Here is a 12,198-nt window from a genome sequence, read left to right on the forward strand (position 1 = left end):
CCGGGACGTGCTTATGATGCCCAAAAATGTTGTCTTGGTAAGCAGCACTTTATGGATTGAGACACAGCCAGGTGTTGCGCTGCTACTAACGTCACACACACTAAGCAGACGTTTAAAACGTAAACATACCTTCCTTGTGTGCACTTTAGTGTGCACCGAGTTCCTCTGCAGAATCTGCTTTTTGTGAGGTTCTCTTATGAGTGCACAGCAGCAGCAGCAGCAGTATGATGTTAGAGGACACCTCCTCATGTTCCCTTCTTGTGGGACACCAACAAAGAGTATAGAAGACTGACACCAATGACAGACAGACAGAGCGGCGCGACTGTGTTTACTGACCGTGTTCGACTTCACACTGAGCACATTGGTTCCTACCGTCATACTTTTCCATTTTCATTTGCATGCATTTAATATATAAACGTTTTATTAATATTATTATTAAAAACAACAGCTGTTGGCCAAAGTGCTGTACAAAATACAATATACAAAAGTAAAAATAGAACACAGCGACAGACAGTACACTACAGTTATGCCACTGCGCTTACTTATGACCATAAGCAACAGTAAATAAATAAGTTTTAAGAAGAGACTTAAAATCAGCGTATGTTGGTGCAGTTCTTATGTAGGGTGGCAACTTGTTCCATAGCTGTGGAGCAGCCACTGAAAAGGCACGATCTCCTTTCGATTTCAAGTGTGACCTTGGAACAGTCAACTGAAGACTACTAGTTGATCGAAGTTCCCTGGAGGCATTATATTATATACTATTCTTATATATTATTTCCAGTTAGCTCATTTGTTTCTAAGTTAACAACATTGACAGCTGTGCTGAATTAATGTTCAGTGTTTGTCATGTGACAGCACTTAAGCATACTACTCTGAAACATTTATTGCTTATTGGATACTAGTAGTAGGCAGTATGCACTGTGTATTGGGCAGTAAGCAGTAAGCAAGTATGCCATTTCGAACACCTATGAAACAGTCAGGTGATGAAGAAACATGGATCAGGCTGTCAGAGCTCTTTTACTGCTCCTCTTAGTGCAGTTACTGGCTTCATTTCATTGCATTGATGCCCCCGGTGGAGATAATGGAGGGTGGTGAGAGAAATATCATGTGGATCACTGGCCTTGTCTCAAAACCAAGCCAGTCACTTTGTTTTGAAACACAGACACTGTGATCCATCTCAAATCCAGACACCATGCAATTTGATCACCTAATTAAAAAAAAAAGCAGTGTGAGTGAGATTGATTTTGTTTTGTTTTTCAGGGGACTGGATTCCAGTATTGAGGATGAAGGCGAGTGCTACATTGAGATCAGAGATGTGAACTCAATAACACACACAGAGTTTATTAAAGAGTAAGAACAACAAACATACACATGCAGAGTTGATAGTGTTTAGACATTGAAGTCACGCAAAAACATGAATTTCACTGCATTTAAAAAAATTATTATCCTGGAAAGCAACTCTTATTAAAAAGTAAATTAAATAATAATAATAATAAATAAATGAATATTAATAAGTAATATCCTGGAAAGCAGCTTTTGTACAAATTAAAATATAATAAACAAAAAATAATAATAAATCTTAAATAATATATCTTTGCTTTTTTACAGGTATGCTTATGCAAAACCAGGTATACTCAGAGGACTTACAGATAACACCGTAAGAATTGTGGTTTTACTGTATATCAGGTGTTTATTGCTGTAAGTTCTTATTGATTCATTCCTAACAGTGCTGTGTTGTGATTGGATGTTTCAGAAGTTCCGCACCCTGTGTTCCAAATCCGATCTGTTGAGAGAGTACGCAGAGAAAACGGTCGTCTCAGCATGGCCAATACACACTCATACAGGAAAGGTAGATGCATGAGCACACTTTCACATATTTGTGCAGTCTTTTCAGGTGCATGGCCAATAAAATCATACTGAGCCCAGACAGTAGCGTACTGTGTAAGTGATTTATATTGCTCTATTTATATTTCCAATATCTTTTTCTTTTAACAGTGGATGTGCGGTTTGAAGAGTTTGTGAAGTTCCCGTTGACGCCTCAGCCTAAAGACATCCTGGACAGTGGTCAGTTCTCTCTCATCTTCTGCACACACACACACACACACACACACACACACTAAATCGGTGCCTTCTACAAGCTTTCCCCACTGTGCATGATTTCATAATGTGTGTGTATTTGTATTTCAGATACGCTGTACTTCTTTGGAGACAATAACTTCACGGAGTGGCATTCGCTGTTTGAAGAATATGAAGCGCCATCTTTTTCTCTTTCATTCACGCATCCTGCATATAGCTTTGGGATTGCTGGTATGAGCAAATACATACTCTCCGATCCAGCTAATTTGTTTTTTTGGAGTGCACGTACACATTTTCACCCGTTAAAGGTTCACCCAAAAATGAAAATTTGCTTAAGGTGTAGGTGTAAATTTCATCTAAGGTGTAGATGAGTTTGTTTCTTTATGAGAACAGTTTAGAGAAATGTAGCATTTCATCACTTGCTCACCAGTAGATCCTCTGCAGTGAATGGGTGCCGTCAGAATGAGAGTCCAAACAGCTGATAAAAAAACATCATAAGTAATCCACACCACTCCAGTCCATGAATTAATGTCTTGTGAAGTGAAAAACTGCATGTTTGTAAGAAACAAATCCATAATTAATGTGTTTTAACTTTAAACTGTTGCATAATATTTTTTTCTCCCGTGAAAAAAAAAAATCAGCTGGTCTGAATCAGGAGAGAAATATGCAAAGATCAAGCACTGTTTAGAAAACAGTCCAAAACAGTTCTCAACAAATTTATCAGTAGATTTTCATGTGAGAGGACAAAAGGGGAAGGATTTTTTAACTGAAAGAATCATTATGGACTGCTATTTTGGCCAGAAGCAACTGTTTAAATTGCCTTAATGATGGATTTGTTTCTTACAAACATAGCTTTTGGCTTCACAAGACGTTATCTGATGTACTGGAGTGGTGTGGATTACTTGTGAGATAAATAGCCGCAATTATCTTTTAAAATGTTTTATTCCGTGGTGGAAACAAGCTTCCATACTCACCTGATTCTCGAGCAATGCCAAGTGTGTCATTCTCACCAGATCTCACAATAAACACCTTTTATACAGACCTAGATTACAGATTGTACAGATTGCCAGCTGTACATGCTCGTATATCTGCATTATTCAGAAACCTCACAGCTGAAGCTATAACGCAGCTTTTCTCACTCTTTCACTGTATATGATGGAATGTATACAAGATGAAATTAAATTATTTAATATTTTTATTATATATATATATATATATATATATATATGGATTATATAATACAATTAATGCAACATAACACAATATAATTATAGTTGGGTTAGGATGAAATATAACTTCTTAACACGATTATAAGGCCGTACAGAGTAAGTGATTTTTGCGTACGTGTGGTTTCAGTTGTTCCTATATTTTTTCTTAAAGGGGTCATATGATGCGATTTCAGTTTTTTCTTTCTCTTTGGAGTGTTACAACCTCTTGGTGCATAAAGAAGATCTGTAAAGTTGCAAAGACTAAAGTCTCAAATCCAAAGAGATATTCTAAAACGCCTACCTAAAACGGCTTGTTCTAACACGCCCTCACATATCTACCTCGCTATGTGGGAAGATTTGCATAACGCCGCCCAAATGTTCACGCAAAGAAAGAAGGCGTAACTTTTATTTAAAAAGAGGCCCCTGGAGTGCACCATACGACCCCGGAGAGGTGAGGTTAACAAACTTTTCTTCCTTTTTGAACAGTGTGCATTTTGAACCCATCTATACACTTCACCACTAGGCACTAAATAAGGGTTGAAGTACAGTCAAAATCATGTATTCCAGAGATGAAACCCAATGTTTTTGCACAGGTGCTGTATTTTATAGATCGTTGGTGGCATGCAACTCTAAATCTGGACACCAGCGTTTTCATTTAAACTTTTCTGAGGTAAAGACTGATGTGGTGGTCACTAGGGCTGGGTGGTATATCGAGTTTGCGGGGAAAGTGCATAATGCATAATAAAGTGTCCTAAACATGAGACATGCTTTATATTAAGGGCTTTAAAATAACTCATGTTAAGTATAAGATATAGTTAAGATGTATAGTTTAAAGCGGCTCGCCCCGTCAGATGCTCTGACAGACTCATGTGCTGCTGTTTAATAAGTTTGAGATGTGCTGTTTTCCTCAGTGCACAACTTATATTTTACTGGTATATTCTCCGTCTCTCATGGAAATATTTCCATTTTGCTGTCAGGAGCCTGCTGCATGCAATTCTCCACTAAACTTCATAGACTTCTGTGAACGAGTGCCACCAAACAGACGGAGCGCAATAATATGTATGAATTTCATATGTAGAATTTTAAACCTACAAGTAAGTGTACTTTATGATAGCAGATAGCAGTAACGGGGTTATCAAAAATAAAATGCAATTAATCTGTGCTCTTGTGTTCATTTACTTTAATTTTTAGTTTAGTGAATTGCTGCCTTAAAAAGCATTATTTTGGTTTTTAGATTGTAATGTTGTTACAATGTTAGAATGTAATGGGATTTTAGCCCCTTTTTTGCACATAATGGATTGCAAAGCCTAATTTCACTATATAATTCACTGGACAACATTGGGCAGGATGTTTAAAACATTTATATATACAGTGGGTACGGAAAGTATTCAGACCCCCTTAAATTTTTCACTCTTTGTTATATTGCAGCCATTTGTATATATATATATATATATATATATTTACATACATATATTTTTAAATCCAAATAGAAAATGTACAGAATACCGAGATATATACTGTATATTGCATTTATTGTATTGTATCGCCCAGCCCTGATGACTTGAAGGACCGATCAAGGATTTGTTGTTCAAAGGACCAACTCTGAGGAGTTTGACTCAGTTTGTGCAAAACAAAGAAGTCAAGCCATCAGTCCATTAACTTAAGCAATATACATTTTTTTAATAGAAGCTGCTTTTTTATGTGAGATTTAAGTAATTTTTTTAATAAAGTTGTGTTGTCAAGACGTAAGATTAGAATTCTTTGCATTGGGTTTTAATGTTGCATTGAATTGAACAGATAATCGGTGCAAGTAAACTGGATATCTTTAATGCATCTATCATATGTGCATCTTCCTCATTCAGAGTCACAAAAATACATTTTTATCAGTAAAGGAACATACTGAAAACTGATAAAACCTTAACAATGTTAACAAATAAAAAGTACAGAATATAAACATGATTGAAATCAGTTGGTTAAACTGTCCAGTTTGGGAGCACTGAATTATGTAGGTTATTACTGAAATAACTGGACCCTTGAGATGTTTTTACTTTTGTTTTTCACATTTGAACAAGTCAGATTTGTGTTAGACATCCACACACATCCATGCACACAATATGTGATAAAAATGATTCTGGCTCTTTTTTGAATGCCCTAAGATGCATTCAGCTACAGTACATGAGCATAAAGAGTATCATAACAGTGTTTGTATATATGGAGTAGTTCTTATATTCAGGGATTAACCAATAGAATTAAATTTAAGGAGAGAGAATAACATGTATGTTTTTGCACTAATGTGTCTTTTTGGTGATCCAAGTCCGAAGAAAGAAAAAAATTCTAACCAAAAAACTCGAACGATCCCAGCCGAAGACAGTCCTCCAGATGATGTCACTTCCTCCAGACCTGCTGTCCAGCAATGTAGGTTTCCCTGACTGTCAGTGTGTCATCAAGCACTACGAAATCTACAAAACAACACACATAACTCGATGCATTTCATATAAAAAACACATCACCTATCCAGTGGACACAATAATGTCTTAACCGCTAATAACCCTTAAATGTGCAATTAGACCTTCATATATTCTAGTATATGCTTCTCCATCAAAGAGGATCACATACAATGACATAAGGAAATCACAGCAAAAGTGGCAATGCTGTGATATGCTATTAACACATTAAATGCGCATGAGCTTTTCTGAATATCGTGTATGAGTTTAAAGGAGTAATTCACCTAAAAATTACTCAAACTCAAGTTTATTTCTTCATATGAACGAATTTGGAGAAATTGAGTATTGATCACCAATGGATCCTCTGCAGTGAATGGGTGCCGTCAGAATGAGAGTCCAAACAGCTGATAAAAACATCACAATAATCCACAAGTAATCCCCACCACTCCAGTCCATCAGTTAATGTCTTGTGAAGAGAAAAGCTACATGTTTGTAAGAAGCAAATCCATCATTAAGGCGTGTTTGGACTCTCATTCTGACGGCACCCATTCACTGCAGAGGTTCCATTGGTGAGCAAGTGCTCACTTTCTCCAAATCTGTTCTGATGAAGAAACAAACTCATCTACATCTTGAATGGCCTGAGGGCGAGTACATTTTCAGTAAATTGTCATTTTTGAGTGAACTATTCCTTTAATAAGTGACTATGTACATTTTAAAATAAGCCCCAAAAAGACATATTTATACCTGCATCAGTGCCGTACTCCAGCGTTCCCTTCCTGTGACTGATACCCAGCAGCTGAGCAGGATGCAGCGATGCAGCTTCTAATGCAGCTTCTACTGTACAGCCTACACAAACATCAGTATAAAACCTCTATGATGGGCACACTAAGTTCTGTAATAGAATAACATGCAACCCGTTCCTCAGGATTCCTACATGCAAGCTTAATCAGACACACACTTGACACACACTGACCTGACACCTCTCTGAAGTGTCTCACACACATGTCCATGGTCGCAATGCTGCCACTCAAAGTTGTAGTGCCTGAAATTGTGTATGAATGAATAAAACATGCTGTTAAGGGAAATTTTTCTGGTATAGCACCACAAATCTATGTAAACAAAACACTCAAAATCATCATATAAATAAGAGCAATAGGCCTAAATAATAATACCACGCAAAACATTTCAAAGTAAAATAACATAATAAAAATGCATGATAAAATATTACAAAAAAATACAACATTATACAGACCCATCAAATACTTTCCCCCAAAACCTTCCAAAATACACTAACATTTAAAAGTTTGGGGTCAGTAAGTGTTTTTCTTTTTCTTTTCTTTTTTGAATAAATTAATAATTGTATTCAGCAAGGACACATTCAAAGTGACAGTAAGGATGTTTAGAAATTTCTATTTCAAATAAATGCTGCTCTTTTGAGCTTTCTATTAATCAAAAAAAAAGTCTCATGGTTTCCACAAAAATAATAAGCAGCAAAGGATCATGTCACAATGAAGACTGGAGTAATGATGCTGAAAATTCAGCTTTGTATCACAGGAATAAATTACTTTTAAAATTGTATATTATTTTTTTAATTAAAACTTTAACTTTTAAAAATGAAAATTAGTTTTCAAATATATTCAAACAGAAAATTGTTATTTTATATTGCAATAATATTTCACAATTTTACTGTTTTTTTTCAAATAAATGCAGCCTTGGTGAGCAGAAGAGACTTCTTTCAAAAACACAAAAAGATCTTACCGACCCCAAACTTTTTAAACAGTTGTGCATATATATTTTACCTGTGCAATTTATTATTCAATATTTTAAATGATATAATATTAAAAATATTAAAAGAATTACACAAAATAATTATACCCTTATTAAAAGTACTCTAAAATAGCCCTATAATCAGTCAGATCAACGGAGGTAATATTACAAAGAATTTAACTCAAACTTATCTGTATGGTTTGAAATGCCTTTCACCTTCTGAATTGAATTTAAATAATCTGATCTAAAAAGTTGGTGAATAGAAATTGACCCAAATTCAGCAAGTGCAAAGTTAAACTTAACACTGCTCCACTGACATACAAACAATGTATTACTAAATATAAGATGCACCTGGGTTAATTTGCTACACACTGAGAGCAGGTAGAATATGATGCCAACCTGCGACATAAGCGTGAAGCCCCTGGATGTCAATCTGCTGCTGTCCGAGTGTGTGTTGACCAGGAGGCAGACCCATCGCTGTCACAGCGTCAGTGACCAACACCAACCCTGCCCCACACACACACACACACTCTATTCTTACACACAGATTAACTCGCTAATTAATTACAGAGAGAATCTGACAGGGATGCATGCATTAACTGATTTACTATCAGTATTATGAACAGATGTGTGTGTGTGTGTGTGTGTGTGTGTGTGTGTGAATACCAGCAGGATGAGCTCTGTGTGCGATGCGCAGCGCTGCAGGGTGTGTGTGTATCCCGTCTGCGATCATACCGTAGTAAACCATCCGACCTGGTGGAATACGATCACTTGTAAGCAATCCCACAATGCCCGGGTCTCTGTGATGAAACTATAACAAAACAAAATGTTAAATACCTGGTGTGTTGGTATGCATCTCCATATTATTTAATTATTTCGATTTTTTTCTCGTAAAAATCAATTTGTTTGCATGGTGCAATTGCATACTCTGAATATGGTCTTATTCTAAACATACATATGTGTGCACAAACTTACAGTGTGTAATCTAAAGCAAATAACTGTTAATTACTGAATGTGCATACGTGTATGTATGCCTTTGCATTAATATGTATGCGTATGTGTGTGTCTGATACTAACAGGCAGCATGGCATTAAATAAGTGTGTAATGAACATGGCTCCATTCTGCACAGCCTCTTCAGCCTGAGAGAGATCAGCCATAGAGTGACCTGGAAAGAGAAACACTTTGGAAATGCTCAGCCAGTTGAGAAATTGATCAGAAATAATAAGAAATAAATAATTCACATACGCACCAAGTGACACCGCTATGCCTCTTCCTGACAGTTCACGAATTGCAGCCGCGCTATTGGCTAGTTCTGGTGCGAGGGTCACCATGGCGACGTTGTCTAGGTGCCCATAAGTCTCCATCAGGTCGGCCACGCCCCCCGCTTTTAAAGTGCGGAGGAACTTAGGAGGGTGAGCTCCTCTCTTCTGTTCACTGATGAACGGCCCCTCCAGATGAATACCTGAAACAAACAAGGGTAATTCATTTTGCAAATATACAATAAAATATCAACACTACTAAAGAAATGTCAGCATCAGTGTTATTTTAATATAATTGAGATACTACTACTACAGTTTTTAATCAATGTTTTGAATTCGATTTTATTTTTATATTTTCTGTTCTTCGAGGTTTAGTCATTTTATTGTCTATTTTTGTCATTTTATTAGTTTATTTAAATATCTGTTTAGTTTTTATTCATTTATATTTCAGTCATTTTAGTACATCAAGTCAAACTAGTAACAAAAATGTTTTTTAATGGTTTTAGTTTAAAAATCCTGGTCAACACACATTACAATTTGAATAAAGTAAATCAAGTCTATTTATTTTGTGTGCACATCTTACCTAAAACGCCTGCCCCTTCAGGTCCTCCATCCTGAACTCTGAGCTCAGGAATGACCTGTGGAGAGAAAGACAGCAACATTACTAGTGCTAAAATATTAGGCAGCACAACTGTTTTTATCACTGATAATAAAAGGAAATGTTTCTTGAGCAGCAAATCAGCATATTAGACTGATTTCTGAAGGATCATGAATACATTTGAAAATATATTCAAATAGAAAAGTTATTTTAAACTGTAATAATATTTCATAATATTACAGATTTTACTATATTCTTGATCAAATAAATGCAGCCTTGGTGAACAGAATAGCATAAGAGCACAAAAAGTTCCAGCATTTTGTTCCTAGATACAGAGCTATCTCAAGGAAAAAGAGCAGAGATGTATTTGTGTGTGTGGTTGAGCATCTAAGAGACTAATGAAGGGCAGTGACAGGTGTATAGATTGTACCTTATGGTATATGTCCGGTGGAGACGTGACCAGGGTCGGGCAGAAGGAAGTGACACCGTGTTCTAGAATCTTTTTGGCCACCTGAGCCACGCCTCTTCTGATGTCACCACTGGCCTGGGAGAAGTCGATGCCATATCCACCTATGAGTGTGAAGAGGGGAGGAGCTTAGCATTACAAGATATCAGTAAGAACACAGCAACTTTAACATAAACTGGTGAATGTAACAATGACAACTCGCTGTCCTTCTACATTAGCTTTATGCTGGTTTCAGAGTCTTGTTTACCATTTATCTGTACATCTATGAATCCAGGTGCAATGATTTTATTCCCGCAGTCAACTTTGTGATCTGCAAAACCCTCTTCATCGAAAAACAGCTTCTCTGGGTTCAGAATCTTGCCCTCGCGGACCCACAGGTCTTCCCTACAAACACACAGATTTCCCCTCAAAATCACAGTCATAAATGTGCAAAAAGTCTGCGGATTTCATCTGGGGTCAGATATTAATCATAATGTTATAACCAGCTTTGAAACAAATAATATATTACACAAAGTCATTATTGAATACATTTATAATATCCAAAATCTAACACAGTAGTTATTGAGTTTGTAAAGGCCCATTGGCCTCTAATACGCGAGAGGTGAATCAGTGCTGGTTGCAACAAACTCCTTAAGCTAAGAAAGATATAATTGTAACATATAATTATAAATGTAAAGAAATTAGAGGTATGCTATCATATGTTACCATTGCAGTCTGTGGTTCTTCAGTATCCTGCAGTTCACAAACTGTGTGATCGGGGCATCTGAGACACTCTTATTGTTACAACAGTATTTTTGCTTATCCTAATGTACCCCCAGCTGTAATTCTATAAAACCAACAAAATAATAATAATATCCTCTTGAGAACCATAAAAAAAAGTTGTGATTTATTTTTATTTTTATGTTATTAGATTGGTTGGAGCATAAGAAACAAATGAATGGCATGTATAGGCAAAATCAATATTTTATTTCTACATTCACCAATCAGTTTTTAGGTTTCAGGCTATTTTTAACCAAACTTTGTACAAAGATGATTCTCAACTATGGTATATCAAGATATAGGCTAACAGAATGACTTGATATACTATTTTACGTTATGCAATATGTGTGTAAAATGTCAATAAATTGTTTTCCGCCCGCAGTTGGAATCAGCTTCCAGAAGAGATCAGATGTGCTAAAACATTAGTCACATTTAAATGCAGACTCAAAACTCATCGGTTTAGCTGTGCATTTATTGAATGAGCACTGTGCGATGTCCGAACTGATTGCACTGTATTTTATGTATCATTTTCTATTTTTAAATTCATTTTAAATCAATTTCTAAATCCTTTTAAAAGTTTTTAAGTTCCCTGTTTTATTGTTGTGATTTTTAAAAAATGATTATTTTACTTCCTTTTATGTAAAGCACTTTGAATTACCATTGTGTATGAAATGTGCTATATAAATAAACTTGCTTTGCCTATCTATGCATTGCATCTCATTTGCATGTTAATGTGTTTTTGGGGCAAACCATTATGAAAAAGAAGTGTAATAATGGGACGGGAGTAATAACTTGGCAACAAAAAGTGATATTCCGATTTGAAATCCCATAACATTTTTCTGAGATGTTTATTTACGACAAACAATTTGAAAATTATCCAGATTTACATAATTACAAAATATTATCATATTTCCCTGAGAGTGCTAAACTTGATCATTCTGTCAATATTAGTCATATTTAAAGACCAAGGAGAAGGTGTGTTTATGATCAAACCTCCAAACATTTGATATCTCTAAAAAGCCCTGAATGTGCTCCGTACAGGACATCCAGACTGTATAATAAAACTGTGGCGTGTATGGTCTCAGAGAAATTCACCAAAATATAATGTCCTCTACAGAGGACAAAAGTCTATGCCTGGGTCCCAGGAGGATATGAAGTTGTCACATATTTGTTTCATAATTGTTTTACTGTTTAAATTGAGCAAAAAATTCAATAAACAGACAAATACGTTGCATAAAGTGCCATGTTTACTCAGGTAAAAGCAGGTTCTCTTTGTGACAACTTACCCCATATGTGTGTTTCAGTTTACAGAACTGTATTTTATGGATTTAATAGATTTTGTACGCAACAAAGATTTAGCAACTTTTCTGTATAGGATTTGTCTATACACAAATTTTAACAAACCCATCAGAAAAAGCAACATTGTGTCATTGTGACCTTGACCTCTCGGATTACTGTACTGAAATCCATGCTTAAGAAAACACACAAAATCAAAGCCAGTCAAATAAAAGGCAAATGTAGTATGAAAACTTGATAACAGAGTGCCTTCCATTCACTTGTGTGTACTTGTAAGCCACTGACAGCAATAATGTCAAGCACAGGTTACTTTATTTCAGCCGC

At 35.9% G+C, this 12,198-nt stretch overlaps 3 protein-coding genes and 1 pseudogene across 3 annotated transcripts in view; 2 read left to right on the forward strand and 2 right to left on the reverse strand.

Annotated features, from left to right (window-relative positions):
* The window catches only part of LOC107563233 (mitochondrial thiamine pyrophosphate carrier-like), a 6,644-nt gene extending 6,304 nt beyond the window's left edge, over positions 1 to 340 (reverse strand). The window contains exon 1 of the mRNA XM_016248048.1: positions 130 to 340. The gene's annotated coding sequence lies outside the window, so the exon portion shown is untranslated. The remainder of the gene's footprint in view (positions 1 to 129) is intronic.
* LOC107563234 (myeloid-associated differentiation marker homolog) overlaps positions 1 to 10,228 on the forward strand; it is an 18,374-nt gene extending 8,146 nt beyond the window's left edge. Inside the window, exon 3 of the mRNA XM_016248049.1 lies at positions 10,218 to 10,228. The gene's annotated coding sequence lies outside the window, so the exon portion shown is untranslated. The remainder of the gene's footprint in view (positions 1 to 10,217) is intronic.
* On the forward strand, positions 961 to 3,200 carry LOC107563222 (jmjC domain-containing protein 8-like; annotated as a pseudogene).
* Positions 4,993 to 12,198, reverse strand: part of LOC107563223 (N-acetylglucosamine-6-phosphate deacetylase) — an 8,730-nt gene continuing 1,524 nt past the window's right edge. The window contains exons 2-12 of the mRNA XM_016248035.1: positions 10,525 to 10,622; positions 10,067 to 10,203; positions 9,784 to 9,923; positions 9,339 to 9,393; positions 8,746 to 8,958; positions 8,573 to 8,661; positions 8,162 to 8,306; positions 7,895 to 8,002; positions 6,702 to 6,770; positions 6,473 to 6,574; positions 4,993 to 5,743 (exon numbers count right to left, since the gene is read on the reverse strand). Coding sequence (XP_016103521.1) covers positions 5,670 to 5,743; positions 6,473 to 6,574; positions 6,702 to 6,770; positions 7,895 to 8,002; positions 8,162 to 8,306; positions 8,573 to 8,661; positions 8,746 to 8,958; positions 9,339 to 9,393; positions 9,784 to 9,923; positions 10,067 to 10,203; positions 10,525 to 10,622 — 1,230 coding nt within the window. The 3' untranslated portion in view covers positions 4,993 to 5,669. The remainder of the gene's footprint in view (positions 5,744 to 6,472; positions 6,575 to 6,701; positions 6,771 to 7,894; positions 8,003 to 8,161; positions 8,307 to 8,572; positions 8,662 to 8,745; positions 8,959 to 9,338; positions 9,394 to 9,783; positions 9,924 to 10,066; positions 10,204 to 10,524; positions 10,623 to 12,198) is intronic.

This window comes from Sinocyclocheilus grahami, unplaced genomic scaffold (assembly GCF_001515645.1).
Source record: "Sinocyclocheilus grahami isolate Dianchi unplaced genomic scaffold, SAMN03320097.WGS_v1.1 scaffold863.1, whole genome shotgun sequence".
NCBI lineage: Eukaryota > Metazoa > Chordata > Actinopteri > Cypriniformes > Cyprinidae > Sinocyclocheilus > Sinocyclocheilus grahami.